The sequence below is a fragment of the Scyliorhinus canicula genome, chromosome 28 (genome assembly GCF_902713615.1).
Source record: "Scyliorhinus canicula chromosome 28, sScyCan1.1, whole genome shotgun sequence".
NCBI lineage: Eukaryota > Metazoa > Chordata > Chondrichthyes > Carcharhiniformes > Scyliorhinidae > Scyliorhinus > Scyliorhinus canicula.
In genome coordinates this window covers 9,531,466-9,549,172 of record NC_052173.1, presented here as the reverse complement: position 1 = coordinate 9,549,172, position 17,707 = coordinate 9,531,466, and the positions used below count along the sequence as shown (strand labels likewise).

At 49.0% G+C, this 17,707-nt stretch overlaps 1 protein-coding gene across 3 annotated transcripts in view; it reads right to left on the bottom strand.

Annotated features, from left to right (window-relative positions):
* The window catches only part of LOC119958237 (carboxy-terminal domain RNA polymerase II polypeptide A small phosphatase 2-like), a 34,233-nt gene extending 22,546 nt beyond the window's left edge, over nt 1–11,687 (bottom strand). For 2 of the 3 annotated variants that reach the window (XM_038786650.1, XM_038786652.1), the window contains exon 1: nt 11,324–11,687. In XM_038786650.1, coding sequence (XP_038642578.1) covers nt 11,324–11,396 — 73 coding nt within the window. In that variant the 5' untranslated portion in view covers nt 11,397–11,687. The remainder of the gene's footprint in view (nt 1–11,323) is intronic. The other variant, XM_038786651.1, reaches the window with a different exon arrangement.
* Nucleotides 11,688–17,707: the final 6,020 nt, after the last annotated feature.

Below are 17,707 nucleotides of genomic sequence, written 5' to 3'. Positions count from 1 at the left end.
GCTTCCAACGTAGCTTTTGTGCACTGACACATTCTTCCTCACCATGTAAACACACCCAAAGCACTCGAGATTTCTTGGAAAGAAATTATTTGGATTTGTTTATTGTCACGTGTACCGAGGATTGTTTTGCGTACAGCTCAAACAGAGTATTCTGTACATGAAGTGAAATTACTTGGGGCAAACATAAAATACACAATGTAAATACATAGACACAGGCATCGGTTGAAGCATACAGGAGTGTAGTACTACTCAGTGGAGAAGATCAGTCCATAAGAGGGGCGTTTCGGAGTCTGGTAAAAGCGGGGATGAAGCTGTTTTTGAGTCTGTTCATGCGTGTTCTCAGACCTTTGTATCTCCTGCCCAATGGAAGAAGTCGGAAGAGTGAATAACCCGCATGGGAGGGGTCTTGGATTATGCTGCCCGCTTTCCCCAGGCAGCGGGAGGTGTAGATGGAGTCAATGGATGGGAGGCAGGTTTGTGTGATGGACTGGGCTGTGTTCACAACTCTCTGTCGTTTCTTAGGCCGAGCAGTTGCCATACCAGGCTGTGATGCAGCCAGATAGGATGCTTTCGATGGTGCATCTGTAAAAGTTGGTAAGAGTTAATGTGGACATGCTGAATTTCCGTAGTTTCCTGAGGAAGTATAGGCGCTGTTGGGTTTTCTTGGTCGTAGCGTTGACGTGGGTGGACCAGGAAAGATTTTTGGTGATGTGCACACTAGGAATTTGAAGCTGTCAACCATCTCCACCTCGGCCCCGTTGATGCTGACAGGGGTGGGTACGATACTTTACTTCCTGAAGTCAATGATCAGCATCCTTAGTTTTGCTGACATTGAAGAAGGGATTGTTGTCGTTAAAACACTCCACTAGGTTCTCTATCTCCCTCCTGTATTCTGACTCGTGGTTGTTCAAGATCTGACCCACTATGGTCGTGTCGTCAGCAAACTTGTAGATGGAGTTGCAGCCAAATTTTGCCATTCAGTCGTGTGTGTACAGGGAGTATTTTAGGGGGCTAAGTATGCAGCCTTACAGGGCCCCATTATTGAGGACTATTGTGGAGGTGTTGTTGTTTATACTTACTGACTGTGGTCTGTGGGTCAGATAGTCGAGGATACAGTTGCAGAGTGGGGAGCCAAGTCCTAGGTTTTGGAGCTTTGATATGAGCAACCTGCACCCCCAGATACCTAAAGTATCTGCCAAATAACTAAAGTGAGTCCCTGCCCTACGGAATGGCAGCCCCCCCCCACCCCTGCCCCCACCCGAGACACCACAAAATACGCACTGTTGTCTAGATTTAGTTTGTACCCCGAGAAAGACCCAAACACTTGAAGCAGCTCTAACATTCCCCCTATCGACACACTCGGTTCCGACACGTATAACAGCAAGTCATCGGCATACAAGAACACCCTATGCTCTATCCTCCCCCCCCCCCGCCCGCACTATTCCTTTCCGTACCCCTGATCTTCTTAATGTGATGGCCAACGCCTCAATAACGAATGCAAACAGCAGGGGGGACATAGGACATCCCTGCCCAGTCCCACGGTGGAGAGAAAAGTATCTCGAGCTGATGTTGTTTGTGCGGACACTCGCCCTCGGCTCCATATATAGTAGCTTTACCCAGTCCACAAATCTTGGTCCAATCCCAAACCGCTCCAGAACTGCCATCAAGTACCCCCATTCTACCCGGTCAAACGCCTTCTCGGCATCCAATGCCACAACCACCTCTGTTTCCTTCCCCTCTGCCGGTGCCATAACGACGTTCAATACCCTTCTAACGTTTGAAAAGAGCTGCCTCCCTCTCATGAACCCCGCCTGATCTTCACCTATCACCTTCGGGAGGCACCCCTCCAGCCTACCCGCCAATACCTTCGCCAATACCTTTGCGTCCACATTCAAAAGTGATATGGACCTATACGACTCACACACCGTCGGATCCTTACCTTTTTTTAAGCAACAGGGAAATCGATGCCTGTCCCACAGTTTGTGGCAGCACCCCCTTTCCTATCGCCTCTTCAAACATCCCCACCATCAGCAGTACCAGCTTATCTTTGAATTTTTAAAATAATATTCCACTGGAAACCCATCTGGCCCAGCCACCTTCCCCGACTGCATCCTCCCAATCGCATCCTTTATCACCTGCTCCCCTATTGCTGCTTCTAATGTAGCCCTGTCTCCCTCCCCTAGCCTTGGGTACTCCAACCCATCTCCCAGTCTCCCCCAGGTGGCTCTGACCTGTACAACCTCTCATAAAACTCCTCAAAAGACCTTGTTAATCAGATCCGGAGCCACCCTATCCCTCACCTGAACAATTTCCCTTACTGCTGCCTTCTTCCGGAGCGGACCTGCTAACATGTTCGTAAACTGCACCCCTTGCTCGTCTCAGTTGCCGCACCGCCTTCAGAGCATATACGTTCACAAGCACCACTCGCACACCCTCCAAATTCCCACTCACCATAATATATCGACCCCCCCCTTATCTGCCACAATTCTTCCAGCCTCAAATGCCACTTGCTTACTGATCAATATCGCTACCCTCCTGGTCTTTGAGTCCAGCCCAGAGTGAAACACCTGACCCACCCAAACCTTTCTCTATCTCGTCTGGTCTATAATCTTTAGATGAGTCTCCCGAAGCATTGCCACGTCTGCCTTCAGCCCCTTTAAATGCGCGAAAACGCGAGCCCTTTTGACCAGCCCATTCAAACTTCTCACATTCCACGCAATCAGCCTGGACGTGTCTAACTTCCTTTCTTTGATAAATGTCCATACATCATCCGGTGTCTCAAAGTAAAAGTGCCGGTGCGTAACCCACAACCGCGCTGGATACAGCATCTCGAATTTCACCCCCTTCTTAAAGAGGATCGTCTTCACCCGACTGAACTCAGCACGTCTCTTGGCCAGCTCCGCTCCCAGGTCCTGATAGATGCGCACCTCGCTGTCCTCCCATCAGCTGCTCCGCTCTTTCTTGGCCCACCACAAGACGAGTTCTTTGTCTGAAAAACGGTGGAAACGCACCACCATGGCCCTTGGCGGGTCATTCACCTTAGGCTTCCTTGCGAGGGCTCTATGCACTCCATTCACTTACAGGGGCCGAGAAAAGGCCCTGGGCCCCATCAGCGTCTTCAGCATGCCCGCCACACATGCTCCCGCATTCGACCCCTCAATTCCTTCAGGGAGGCCAACAATTCTTAAGTTCTGCCTCCTGGACCTGTTCTCCAGCTTCTCCTGCGGCGATTGTCCAACACCACCACCTTGTGCTCCAGCACAGTTAGATAGTCCTCCTGGCTGGATAACTTCAGCTCAATCTCTTGTATTGCTTTCCGTTGGGCCGCCTGGTTCAATACCATTTGATCAATCGCAGCCTTGATCGGGTCCAATGTTTCCTTTTTCAGCTCAGCGAAACAGTCCTTAAAAGAACTTCATCTGCTGCTCCTTAGACCATTGAGCCACCGCTCCCTGGTCCTGACCCTCCGCCATGCTGCGCCGTGGTACCAGCTCCGACTGCTTCACTCTATCAGGGCTGAGTCTTTTCACACACGGCCACTTCTAGTCCAATTAGCCATACATCAGAGAGGGAATCCTTCTTAATATTGTCCACTTGGGGCAGCACGGTGGCCTAGTGGTTAGCACAACCGCCTCACGGCGCTGAAGTCCCAGGTTCGATCCCGGCTCTGGGTCACTGTCCGTGTGGAGTTTGCACATTCTCCCCGTGTCTGCGTGGGTTTTGCCCCCACAACCCAAAAATGTGCAGAGTAGGTGGATTGGCCACGCTAAATTGCCCCTTAATTGGAAAAAATAATTGGGTAATCTAAATTAAAAAAAAAAAAATATTGTCCACTTCACCGATCTATCCCATAAAGTTCGAGAAAAAAGGTCCGAAAGTCCATTCCAGGCAGGAGCTATCGAATGTGCGACCTACTCCTCCATGGTCGCCACCGGAAGTCCCTGCTAAATTGCCTCTTAATTGGAAAAAAATGAATTGGGTCCTCCAAATTTTTTTAAAAAGCACAAATATTTTTCATTGAGTTGGCGGAGTTTTTTGATGGAGATAACACAGAGGGTTGACAAGGGGAATGCAGTTGATGGGGTGTATATGGATTTCCAAAAAGGTGTTTAATGAAGTGGCACATAATAGACTTGGCAGCAAAATTAAGCCCAAGGAATGACAGGGAAAGTGGTTATGACGCTGGCCGAGAAACAGAAAACAAAGCAGTGGTGAATAATTGTTTTTCAGACTGGAGGAAGGGGTGTACAGGGGTTCTCCAAGGTCAGTACCAACACCACGGTTTTCCTTGATCTATATTAATGGCCTAGATTTGGGTGTGCAGGGTACAATTTCAAAATTGGCAGTCGATACAAAATCTGGAACTATTGTGAACTATGTATTGAAGATATCGAGGGATATGGGATTGTGTGGTAAAATGGTGCTGAAGTAGATAGGCCAAGGATTTGTGGGCAGCACGGTAGCATGGTGGTTTGCATAAATGCTTCACAGCTCCAGGGTCCCAGGTTCGGTTCCCGGCTGGGTCACTGTCTGTGCGGAGTCTGCACGTCCTCCCAGTGTGTGCGTGGGTTTCCTCCGGGTGCTCCGGTTTCCTCCCACAGTCCAAAGATGTGCGGGTTAGGTGGATTGGCCATGCTAAATTGCCCGTAGTGTCCTAAAAATAAGGTTAAGGGGGGGGTTGTTGGGTTACGGGTATAGGGTGGATACATGGGTTTGAGTAGGGTGATCATTGCTCGGCACAACATCGAGGGCCGAAGGGCCTGTTCTGTGCTGTACTGTTCTATGTTCTATGTTCTATGAGGAAGATTGTGATCGATTAAGAAGACAGAGACAGGCTGGTGGAATGGGCATGACAGATGAATGTTAATGCACAGAAGTGTGAAGTGGGATATTTTGGTTGGAAGAACAAGGAGCGGCATTCTAAAATAAAGGGTGCAATTCTAAAGGGAGTGCAGGTACAGAGAGACCGGAGGTATATGTGCACAAATCATTGAAATGGCAGGGCAAGTTGAGAAAGTGGTTCAAAAGGTCTGCAAGATCCTGAGCTTTATAAATAGGGGCACAGACTACGAAAAACAAGGAGGTTATGGTGAATCTTTATGAAACTGTTTCAGCCTCAACTGGAGTATTGTATCCAATTCTGGACACCACACTTTAAGAAGGATGTGAAGGCTTTGGGGAAGGCACCGGAAATAGTTAGGAGAATGGTTCTGGGAATAAGGGGCTTAAATTATGCGGATTGAATGGAGAAGATGAAACTGTTCTCCCTGGAGAAGGTGGAGAGCAGATTTGATAGAGAAGCTCTGTTAAATAAGTTAAGAGCCCAAGGTGTCCAGGGTAAGATCCTGGCATGGATAGAGGATTGGCTGACTGGCAGAAGGCAGAGAGTGGGGATAAAGGGGTCTTTTTCAGGATGGCAGCCGGTGACTAGTGGTGTGCCTCAGGGGTCTGTGCTGGGACCACAACTTTTCACAATATACATTAATGATCTGGAAGAAGGAACTGAAGGCACTGTTGCTGAGTTTGCAGATGATACAAAGATCTGTGGAAGGGCAGGTAGCATTGAGGAAGGGGGCTGCAGAAGGACTTGGACAGGCTCGGAGAGTGGGCAATGAAGTGGCAGATGGAATACAATGTGGAAAAGTGTGAGGTTATGTACTTTGGAAGGAGAAATGGAGGCATAGACTATTTTCTAAATGGGGTAATGCTTCGGAAATCAGAAGCACAAAGGGACTTGGGAGTCCTTGTTCATGATTTTCTTAAGGTTAACATGCAGGTTCAGTCGGCAGTTAGAAAGGCAAATGTCGTTCTGGGAGGCACTGAAGGCCGTGATCAGAGGAGAGATCATAGCCTACAAGGCAAGCAGAGATAGGGAAGAGGGGGGGGGGGGGGGGGGGGGGGCAGGCAACAACTGGTGGACTCCATTCTGGAAGTCGATAGAAAATACTCCGAGGCCCCGACTGTAGGGCTGCTGGCGGAGAGGAAAAAGCTGCAAATGGACTTTAACCTGCTATCTACCAGTTAGCAGTTAAGAAGGCAAATACAATGTTAGCATTCATGTCGAGAGAGCTAGAATACAAGACCAGGGAAGTACTTCTGAGGCTGTATAAAGCTGTCAGACCCCATTTGGAGTATTGTGAGCAATTTTGGGCTCTGTATCTAAGGAAGGGTGTGCTGGCCTTGGAAAGGGCCCAGAGGAGGTTCACAAGAATGATCCCTGGAATGAAGAGCTTGCCGTATGAGGAACGGTTGAGGACTTTGGGTCTGTACTCGTTGGAGTTTAGAAGGATGAGGGGGGGGAAATCTTATTAAAACTTACAGGATACTGTGAGGCCAGGATAGAGTGGACATGGAGAGGATGTTTCCACTTGTAGGAAAAACTAGAAGCAGAGGACACAATCTCAGACTAAAGGGACGATCCTTTAAAACAGAGATGAGGAGGAATTTCTTCAGCCAGAGGGTGGTGAATCTGTGGAACTCTTTGCTGCAGAAGGCTGTGGAGGCCAAATTACTGAGTGTCTTTAAGATAGAGATGGATAGGTTTTTGATCAATAAGGGGGATCAGGGGTTATAGGGAGAAAGCAGGAGAATGGGGATGAGAAAAATATCAGCCATGATTGAATGGCGGAGCTGACTCGATGGGGCGAGTGGCCTAATTCTGCTCCTATGTCTTATAGTCATGAAGGGTATGAACAGAGTAGATGGAAATAAATTATTCCCATTGTTGGAAGGGTGGCGGACCAGAGGACACTGATTTGTGGTTCTTGGCAAAGGAACAAAAGGCATATTGAGGAAAAACCTTTTTTTTTTTTTTAAAAACTGAGCCAATGGTTAGGATCTGAAATGCATTACCCGAGAGCATAGTAGTAGAAAATCTAAATTGGGCCTTACAAAAGGAAGTTGGATATGGACCCGACGAAAGCAATTGCAAGCTAGGGGCGGCACAGTGGTTAGCACTCACAGAGCCAGGGTCCCGGGTTCAATTCCAGCCTCGGGTGACTACCTGTGTGGAGTTTGCACGTTCTCCCCGTGTCGGCGTGTGTTTTCTCCGGGTGCTCCAGTTCCCCCCCCCCCCCCCCACAGTCCAAAGATCTACAGGATAGGCGGATTGGCCATGATAAATTGCCCCTCAAGTGTCCAAAGGGTTAGGTGTGGTTACGGGGATTGGGAGGGGGCTTGGCCAAGGTAGGGTGTGCTTTCCAAGGATTGGTGCAGACTCGATGGACCAATGGCCTCCTGCACTGGAGGGATTCTGTGATTCTATCAAAGGGCAAGGAATGCAATGAGCTGAGTTCTTGTTGCATAGTCAGCACTGACACAGTGCACCAAATAGCCTCCACCCGTGCTGTACCATTCCCCACTCATTATCACGTGCTGTTTGTGGAAGCATCCGGTGTGGTGTTTCTTATATTACAGCAGTGACTACATTTCAAAAGTACTTTACTGGCTGCAAAGCGCTTTGGGATGTCCTACGGTTGTGAAAGGCACTATAGAAACGCCTGTTTCTAGACATGTGTTCCTTAATTTACAAGATTGCTAATAAGGCATAAATGGGATAAATAAGGTCTCAGCATTTTTCTCACTCTGCAAGCTTGATGCAGAAACAGAGCCCATCAAAAGCTATCCAGCAAGACAATGGCTATCCTGATCAGTTCATGGTTTGCTGTGTATTGTATCAATGCGCAAAAGGCCACCACTTACAAACCTGAAGTGTCTTGTCTATCTCAAATTACCCTGGTAAGGCAAAGTATCTCAGACATCTGAACACCAGGTTAAGGAAGCCATTTAAAGCTGCTACTATGCGAGTGGTATTTTCCACCAATAGAATACTGCAATCAGTCCAAACAGACATTCTGTCTGCCACACAATTCTGCAACATCTCGGATTTGGTGCCGTTGCGATGCCGGGTATGTATGCTGTACATCCCAGCAATTGGTCAATTGATTCAAACAGCATGATTTTTGGTTGTTCTAATAGGGAAAGTACAGATACTCAGCCCGCCTACACTTGCAAAAGCCAAAACAAAAGGATGCGATTCTCCGGCCTCGTTATTTTCATAGATTGTTCATAGAATTTACAGTGCAGAAGGAGGCCATTCGGCCCATCGAGTCTGTACCGGCTCTTGGAAAGAGCACCCTACCCAAGGTCAACACCTCCACCCTATCCCCATAACCCAGTAACCCCACCCACACTAAGGGCAATTTTGGTCACTAAGGGCAATTTAGCATGGCCAATCCACCTAATCTGCACATCTTTGGACTGTGGGAGGAAACCGGAGCACCCGGAGGAAACCCACGCACACACGGGGAGGATATGCAAATTCCACACAGACAGTGACCCAAGCCGGAATCGAACCTGGGACCCTGGAGCTGTGAAGCGATCGTGCTATCCACAATGCTACCGTGCTGCCCTAATGCGTGCTGCCCTAACCCTTATGCTCTCGCTCAAGCGAAACGTGGTTGGTGACTAGCAGGAGGGGCAGAAAATGAGAACCGCGCCAGACGCCAAACAGTTGGCGATGCAAACGGCCCGCTCCCGTAGATAAAAATCAGGATCTCGGCGTAGCATGGCGAGAAACCAATTATCACCACTTTAAGCCCCATTTCCATACAATTAGCGGGAGCCACCCCGTCTCCAACAGCTTCCTGTCATTCATTGGCCTCCCCAGCAAGGGCTCACGCTGGCACCAATTGGTACTCCTGTTTAAAAACATGGACCTGGCGGGAGGGCTTCTGTGGGGAGCCAAGGAGGTGAGTAGCCATCTTTGCTCACAGGCAAAGGGCCCAGGGGCACTGCTGCTTGCCACCCCATTGCTTAGTGGCGTGTCCAGTGCAGGGAGGGAATGCTACGATGTTGACCCAGCAGCAGTGAAGAAATGGCAATATATTCAAAGTCAGGATGGCGAGTGGTTTGGAGGGGAACGTCCCAGTGGTGGTGATCCCATTTGTCGACTAGCTTTGTCCTTCTAGATGGTAGCGGGTTTGGAAGGTGCTGCCGAAGGAGCTTTGGTGAGTTCCTGCAGTGCATCTTTGATTTAGATGGTACACTCTGCGGCCACTGTTCATTCATAGCGGAGGGAGTGAATGTTTGTGGAGGGGGTGCCAATCAAGTGGGCTTTGTCCTGAATGGCGTTGAGTTTCCTGAGTGTTGTTGGAGCTGCACTCATCCAGGCAAGTGGAGAGTATTCCATCACACTCCTGACCTGTGCCTTGTAGATGAGTTAGTCCCACAGGATTCCTAGCCTCTGATCTGCTCTGGTAGCCACAGTATTTATATGGCTAGTCCAGTTCAGTTTCTGACCAATGGTAACCCCCAGGATGTCAATACAGGAGGATTCAGCAATGGTAATGTAATAGAATGTCAAAGGGCAATGGTTGGATCCTCTATTATCGGAGATGCTCATTGCCTGGCACTTGTGTGGTGCAAATGCAACTTGCCACGTCAGCCCAAACCTGGATATTGTCCAGGTCTTGCTGCATTTGGACATGGACTGCTTTGATATTGGAGGAGTCACGAATGGCTGAACATGTTTGCGGATGACTGCACAATCCCCACTTCTGACCTTATGATGGAAGAAAAGCCATTGATGAAGCAGCTGAAGATGGCTGGAGCTGGGACACTACTCTGAGGAACTCCTGCAGTGATAAAATAATAATAATAATCTTTAGTGTCACAAGTAGGCTTAAATTAACACTGCAATGAAGTTACTGTGAAAAGCCTCTAGTCGCCACATTCCGGCACCTGTTCGGGTCACAGAGGGAGAATTCAGAATGTCCAATTTACCTAACAGCACATCTTTTGGGACTTGTGGGAGGAAACCGGAGCACCCGGAGGAAACCCACGCAGACACGGGGAGAACGTGCAGACTCCGCACAGACAGTGACCCAAACCGGGAATCAAACCTGGGTCCCTGGAGCTGTGAAGCAACAGTGCTAACCACTGTGCTACCACACCGTCCTGGAGTGGAGATGATTGACCTCTAATCACCACAACAATCTTCCTTTGTGCTGGGTAGTCAAACCAGCAGAGAGTTTCCCCCATGATTCCGATTGCTTCCAGTTTAGCTCGGGCTCCTTGATGCCACACTCGGTCAAATGCTGCCTTGATGTGAGGGGCAGTCACTCTCACCTCACCTCTGGGATTCAGCTCATTGTCCACGTTTGAACCAAGGCTGTAATGAGGTCAGGTTTTCGAATGTAATACTTGGTAAAATTCTGTTAGACTCAGTGATGCGACCATCAATTCACACGAGACGGAGAGTTGAAGCGAACAGTGGTTTTAATCAGCTAGATCTGTGCCTGCCTGTGACTGCTCTGTACTAAGTGCTGCCTTCAGGCTGCAGCTTTATATACCACCCCCGAGGGGGCGGAGCCACAGGAGGAGCCCACAAGGGCATCAACATAATACAATAGTGGTGAATTGGAGTAGCAATACATTCACCACACTCAGTACATAGTGCAGAAGGAGGCCATTCAGCCCATCGAGTCTGCACTGACCCACTTAAGCCCTCACTTCCACCTTAACCCAATAACCCCTCTGAACTTTTTCTTGGTCACTAAGGGCAATTTATCATGGCCAATCCACCTAAGCTGCAAGTCTTTGGACAATAAAAGTGCAGAGCAGAAGGTCCCACTGTGGTAAATCATAAAGTGTGCTTTATAATGGATACACAAGTAGTAAACATTCTAAAAAAACGTTCTCCACCACGTCCCATTTCCAGGGAGGCACGGAACATTCCCTTTGGCTCGTGATCCCTCCATCTCCTTCATAAAAAAAACCTCAAACCCTCAGTCTGCACAACATTCAGCATTTAAATTCCTGATGTATTTACTGCCAGGGGCCGCTGTATCAAAAGTGGAAACTTACATGAAATTAATTTTCAGCTGAGAAACTAACATGACAAACGAAAAACAAAAACTGAAAAACAAACCGCACCCAGGGGAAAAAGAAAACGTGGAAATGCTAGACTGGAAAAGTAATTCAATAAACGTTTGTTATCAGCAGCAAAGTTCACGTGGAAACGATTTTGCATCTTAACAAGTGTTATTGGTTGGAGAGAAATGTGCAAGCCAGTGGAGCAAAAAGTTTTACCAGAAATTATAGTTTCCCCAGAAGGATAAAAAAAGGGGGCCACACAGCTGGACTGAAGGTCGATGCTGCAAGCCATGTTTTAGAAATGTTAGAACACCCCCGCAGTTGCTCAAGTGAGAATTCATTTGACTTTACTATCAATCTGCTATTTGCTTTCCGCTTCAGTTAATAGGGGAGCAACGATGGTCTCATTTTGAATAAGGGAAGTTTTCTTCTGCAATTCCTTCCTTACCTGGATCCCATTGCAGCGGTGGGAGTTGCTCCTCTTTGCGAGCAACTTGTGCAACAATAAATGCCCTTTCCATGGTCCAGTCCGGACCCCAAAGATTGTCAGTCACAACAAATTGCAAACACTCCTTGCACAAGCCCCCACAACAGGACAGAGGGGAGAAGCGAAAACGAACCAGACAACTTGGACAATGGCCGAAACGTTTCAAGAAGCCCGTCCTGCAAGTAAACAACCTCCCTCTTGGGAGGCTGGGGAGCTCTATCTGTGCCTGATCCCACTGACACGCTGTTGATCCCGCACTTATCTGTTTCACCCACTCGTTCCTCCGATGGGATAGTTATGGGGTTGTTTGAACCGCCAGATTTTAAAATGCGAGAAATTGACACTTGGGATGCCTTGAAACTGCCTTAAACCTTCTGATTGGACAGTTGGGGAAACAGGCATCTTAAAGGGGAAGGCAGGTTGCTTTTTTTTTTGGATGCATAAGGTTCCCAAAACACAATGGTCTCTTGTGGATTTTTAAATACCATGTGTTGCTCGTTTTGCAGGGGCAGTAATCTTAGAATGTATACCCGCTGAGTTCGATCAGATTATATTTTATCTTTCCAGGGCAGCACGGTGGCGTAGTGGTAGCATTGCAGTCTCATGGCGCTGAGGTCCCAGGTTCGATCCCGGCTCTGGGTCACTGTCCGTGTGGAGTTTGCACATTCTCCCCGTGTTTGCGTGGATTTCGCCCCCACAACCCAAAAGATGTGCAAGGGTAGGTGGATTGAACACGCTAAATTGGCCCTTAATTGGAAAAAATTGGGTACTCTAAATTTTAAAAATAAAAAAATAAATTTTTTTTTATCTTTCCCAGACGATGGGGGCGCGGAATTGTCTTTAGCCCCTTTTCTGAAATAATAATTTGTCACGAGTAGGCTTCAATGAAGTTACTGTAAAAAGCCACATTCCGGCGCCTGTTCAGGGAAGCTGGTACGGGAATTGACCCCGTGCTGCTGGCCTTGTTCTGCATTACAAGCCAGCTGTTTAGCCCACTGTGCTAAACCAGCCCCTCTCCTCACTTGCTCTTTCAAACCCCCGGCTCCTCTCTCGCTCTTTCAAACTCCCGTCTCCTCTCTCGCTCTTTCAAACTCCCGTCTCCTCTCTCGCTCTTTCACACTCCCGTCTCCTCTCTCGCTCTTTCACACTCCCGTCTCCTCTCTCGCTCTTTCAAACTCCCGTCTCCACTCTCGCTCTTTCAAACTCCCGTCTCCTCTCTCGCTCTTTCAAACTCCCGTCTCCTCTCTCGCTCTTTCACACTCCCGTCTCCTCTCTCGCTCTTTCAAACTCCCGTCTTCTCTCTCACTCTTTCAAACTCCCGTCTCCTCTCTCGCTCTTCCAAAGCCCTGTCTCCTCTCTCGCTCTTTCAAACCCCCGTCTTCTCTCTCACTCTTTCAAACTCCCGTCTCCTCTCTCGCTCTTTCAAACTCCCGGCTCCTTTCTCACTCTTTCAAACTCCCATCTTCTCTCTCGCTGTTTCACACTCCCGTCTTCTCTCTCACTCTTTCAAACTCCCATCTTCTCTCTCGCTCTTTCAAACCCCTGTCTCCTCTCTCGCTCTTTCACACTCCCGTCTTCTCTCTCACTCTTTCAAACTCCCATCTTCTCTCTCACTCTTTTAAACTCCCGTCTTCTCTCTCACTCTTTCAAACTCCCATCTCCTCTCTCGCTCTTTCACACTCCCGTCTTCTCTCTCACTCTTTCAAACTCCCGTCTCCTCTCTCGCTCTTTCAAACTCCCATCTCGTCTCTCGCTTTTTCAAACCCCCGTCTTCTTTCTTGCTCTTTCAAACTCCGGTCTCCTCTCTCGCTCTTTCAAATCCCGGCTCCTCTCTCGCTCTTTCACACTCCCGTCTCCTCTCTCGCTCTTTCACACTCCCGTCTCCTCTCTCACTCTTTCAAACTCCCATCTTCTCTCTCACTCTTTCACACTCCCGTCTCCTCTATCGCTCTTTCAAACTCCTGTCTCCTCTCTCGCTCTTTCAAACTCCCATCTTCTCTCTGACTCTTTCAAACTCCCGTCTCCTCTCTCGCTTTTTCAAACTCCCGTCTCCTCTCTCGCTCTTTGAAACTCCTGTCTCCTCACTCGCTCTTTCAAACTCCCGTCTTCTCTCTCACTCTTTCAAACTCCCGTCTCCTCTCTCGCTTTTTCAAACTCCCGTCTCCTCTCTCGCTCTTTTAAACTCCCATCTTCTCTCTCACTCTTTCACAATCCCGTCTTCTCTCTCGCTCTTTCAAACTCCCGGCTCCTCTCTTGCTCTTTCAAACTCCCGTCTCCTCTCTCGCTCTTTCAAACTCCCGTCTCCTCTCTCGCTCTTTCAAGCCCCCGTCTCCTCTCTTGCTCTTTTAAACTCCAATCTTCTCTCTCACTCTTTCACACTCCCGTCTTCTCTCTCACTCTTTCACACTCCCGTCTCCTATATCGCTCTTTCAAACTCCCGGCTCCTTTCTCACTCTTTCAAACTCCCATCTTCTCTCTCGCTCTTTCACACTCCCGTCTTCTCTCGCACTCTTTCGCACTCCCGTCTCCTCTCTCGCTCATTCACACTCCCATCTCCTCTCTCGCTCTTTCACACTACCATCTTCTCTCACTCTTTCAAACTCCCGTCTCCTCTCTCGCTCTTTCAAACTCTCATCTTCTCTCTCGCTCTTTCACACTCCCGTCTCCTCTCTCACTCTTTCAAATTCCCGTCTTCTCTCTCGCTCTTTCACACTCCCGTCTCCTCTCTCACTCTTTCAAACTCCCATCTTCTCTCTCACTCTTTCACACTCCCGTCTCCTCTTTCGCTCTTTCACACTCCCGTCTTCTCTCTCGCTCTTTCAAACTCCCGTCTCCTCTCTTGCTCTTTCAATCCCCTGTCTCCTCTCTCACTCTTTCAAATCCCGGCTCCTCTCTCGCTCTTTCACACTCCCGTCTCCTCTCTCGCTCTTTCACACTCCCGTCTCCTCTCTCGCTCTTTCAAACTCCTGTCTCCTCTCTCACTCTTTCACACTCCCGTCTCCTCTCTCGCTCTTTCAAACTCCTGTCTCCTCTCTCGCTCTTTCACACTCCCGTCTCCTCTCTCGCTCTTTCAAACTCCCGTCTCCTCTCTCGCTCTTTCAAGCCCCCGTCTCCTCTCTCACTCTTTCAAACTCCCATCTCCTCTCTCGCTCTTTCAAACTCCCGTCTGCTCTCTCGCTCTTTCAAGCCCCCGTCTCCTCTCTCGCTCTTTTAAACTCCCATCATCTCTCTCACTCTTTCAAACTCCCGTCTCCTCTCTCGCCCTTTCAAACCCCCGTCTCCTCTCTCGCTTTTTCAAACTCCCGTCTCCTCTCTCACTCTGTTAAACTCCCATCTTCTCTCATTCTTTCACACTCCCGTCTCCTCTCTCGCTTTTTCAAACTCCCGTCTCCTCTCTCACTCTGTTAAACTCCCATCTTCTCTCATTCTTTCACACTCCCGTCTCCTCTCTCGCTCTTTCAAACTCCCATCTTCTCTCTCGCTCTTTCAAACTCCCATCTTCTCTCTCGCTCTTTCAAACTTCCATCTCCTCACTCGCTCTTTCAAACTCCTGTCTCCTCTCTCGCTCTTTCAAACTCCTGTCTTCTCTCTCGCTCTTTCAAACTCCTGTCTTCTCTCTCACTCTTTCAAACTCCCATCTTCTCTCTCGCTCTTTCACACTCCCGTCTTCTCTCGCACTCTTTCACACTCCCGTCTCCTCTCTCGCTCATTCACACTCCCATCTCCTCTCTCGCTCTTTCACACTCCCATCTTCTCTCACTCTTTCAAACTCCCGTCTCCTCTCTCGCTCTTTCAAACTCCCATCTTCTCTCTCGCTCTTTCACACTCCCGTCTCCTCTCTCGCTCTTTCACACTCCCGTCTCCTCTCTCGCTCTTTCACACTCCCGTCTCCTCTCTCACTCTTTCAAACTCCCATCTTCTCTCTCACTCTTTCACACTCCCGTCTCCTCTCTCGCTCTTTCACACTCCCGTCTTCTCTCTCGCTCTTTCAAACTCCCGTCTCCTCTCTTGCTCTTTCAATCCCCTGTCTCCTCTCTCACTCTTTCAAATCCCGGCTCCTCTCTCGCTCTTTCACACTCCCGTCTCCTCTCTCGCTCTTTCACACTCCCGTCTCCTCTCTCGCTCTTTCAAACTCCTGTCTCCTCTCTCGCTCTTTCACACTCCCGTCTCCTCTCTCGCTCTTTCAAACTCCTGTCTCCTCTCTCGCTCTTTCAAATTCCGGCTCCTCTCTCACTCTTTCAAACCCCCGTCTCCTCTCTCGCTCTTTCAAGCCCCCGTCTCCTCCCTCACTCTTTCAAACTCCCATCTCCTCTCTCGCTCTTTCAAACTCCCGTCTGCTCTCTCGCTCTTTTAAACTCCCATCATCTCTCTCACTCTTTCAAACTCCCGTCTCCTCTCTCACTCTTTCAAACCCCCGTCTCCTCTCTCGCTTTTTCAAACTCCAGTCTCCTCTCTCACTCTGTTAAACTCCCATCTTCCCTCATTCTTTCACACTCCCGTCTCCTCTCTCGCTTTTTCAATCTCCCGTCTCCTCTCTCACTCTGTTAAACTCCCACCTTCTCTCATTCTTTCACACTCCCGTCTCCTCTCTCGCTCTTTCAAACTCTCATCTTCTCTCTCGCTCTTTCAAACTCCCATCTTCTCTCTCGCTCTTTCAAACTTCCATCTCCTCACTCGCTCTTTCAAACTCCTGTCTCCTCTCTCGCTCTTTCAAACTCCTGTCTTCTCTCTCGCTCTTTCAAACTCCTGTCTTCTCTCTCGCTCTTTCAAACTCCTGTCTTCTCTCTCACTCTTTCAAACTCCCATCTTCTCTCTCGCTCTTTCAAACTCCCATCTCCTCACTCGCTCTTTCAAACTCCTGTCTCCTCTCTCGCTCTTTCACACTCCCGTCTACTCTCTCGCTCTTTCAAACTCCTGTCTCCTCTCTCGCTCTTTCAAATTCCAGCTCCTCTCTCGCTCTTTCAAACCCCCGTCTTCTCTCTCGCTCTTTCAAACTCCCGTCTCCTCTCTCGCTCTTTCAAGCCCCCATCTCCTCTCTCGCTCTTTCAAGCCCCCATCTCCTCTCTCGCTCTTTCAAACTCCCGTCTCCTCTCTCGCTCTTTCAAACCCCTGTCTCCTCTCTCGCTCTTTCACACTCCCGTCTCCTCTCTCGTTCTTTCAAGCCCCCGTCTCCTCTCTCGCTCTTTTAAACTCCCGTCTCCTCTCTCGCTCTTTCAAACTCCCGTCTTCTCTCTCACTCTTTCAAACTCCCGTCTCCTCTCTCGCTTTTTCAAACTCCCGTCTCCTCTCTCGCTCTTTTAAACTCCCATCTTCTCTCTCTCTTTCACACTCCCGTCTCCTCTCTCGCTCTTTGAAACTCCTGTCTCCTCACTCGCTCTTTCAAACTCCCGTCTTCTCTCTCACTCTTTCACACTCCCATCTTCTCTCTCACTCTTTCACACTCCCGTCTTCTCTCTCGCTCTTTCAAACTCCCGTCTCCTCTCTCGCTCTTTCAAACTCCCGTCTCCTCTCTCGCTCTTTCAAGCCCCCGTCTCCTCTCTTGCTCTTTTAAACTCCCATCTTCTCTCTCACTCTTTCACACTCCCGTCTTCTCTCTCACTCTTTCACACTCCCGTCTCCTCTCTCGCTCTTTCAAACTCCCGGCTCCTTTCTCACTCTTTCAAACTCCCATCTTCTCTCTCGCTCTTTCACACTCCCGTCTTCTCTCCCACTCTTTCACACTCCCGTCTCCTCTCTCGCTCATTCACACTCCAATCTCCTCTCTCGCTCTTTCACACTCCCATCTTCTCTCACTCTTTCAAATTCCCGTCTCCTCTCTCGCTCTTTCAAACTCCCATCTTCTCTCTCGCTCTTTCACACTCCCGTCTCCTCTCTCTCTTTCAAAACTCCCGTCTTCTCTCTCGCTCTTTCAAACTCCCATCTTCTCTCTCGCTCTTTCACACTCCCGTCTCCTCTCTCACTCTTTCAAAACTCCCGTCTTCTCTCTCGCTCTTTCAAACTCCCATCTTTTCTCTCGCTCTTTCACACTCCCGTCTCCTCTCTCGCTCTTTCACACTCCCGTCTCCTCTCTCGCTCTTTCAAGCCCCCGTCTCCTCTCTCGCTCTTTTAAACTCCCGTCTCCTCTCTCGCTCTTTCAAACTCCCGTCTTCTCTCTCACACTTTCAAACTCCCGTCTCCTCTCTCGCTTTTTCAAACTCCCGTCTCCTCTCTCGCTCTTTTAAACTCCCATCTTCTCTCTCTCTTTCACACTCCCGTCTCCTCTCTCGCTCTTTGAAACTCCTGTCTCCTCACTCGCTCTTTCAAACTCCCGTCTTCTCTCTCACTCTTTCACACTCCCATCTTCTC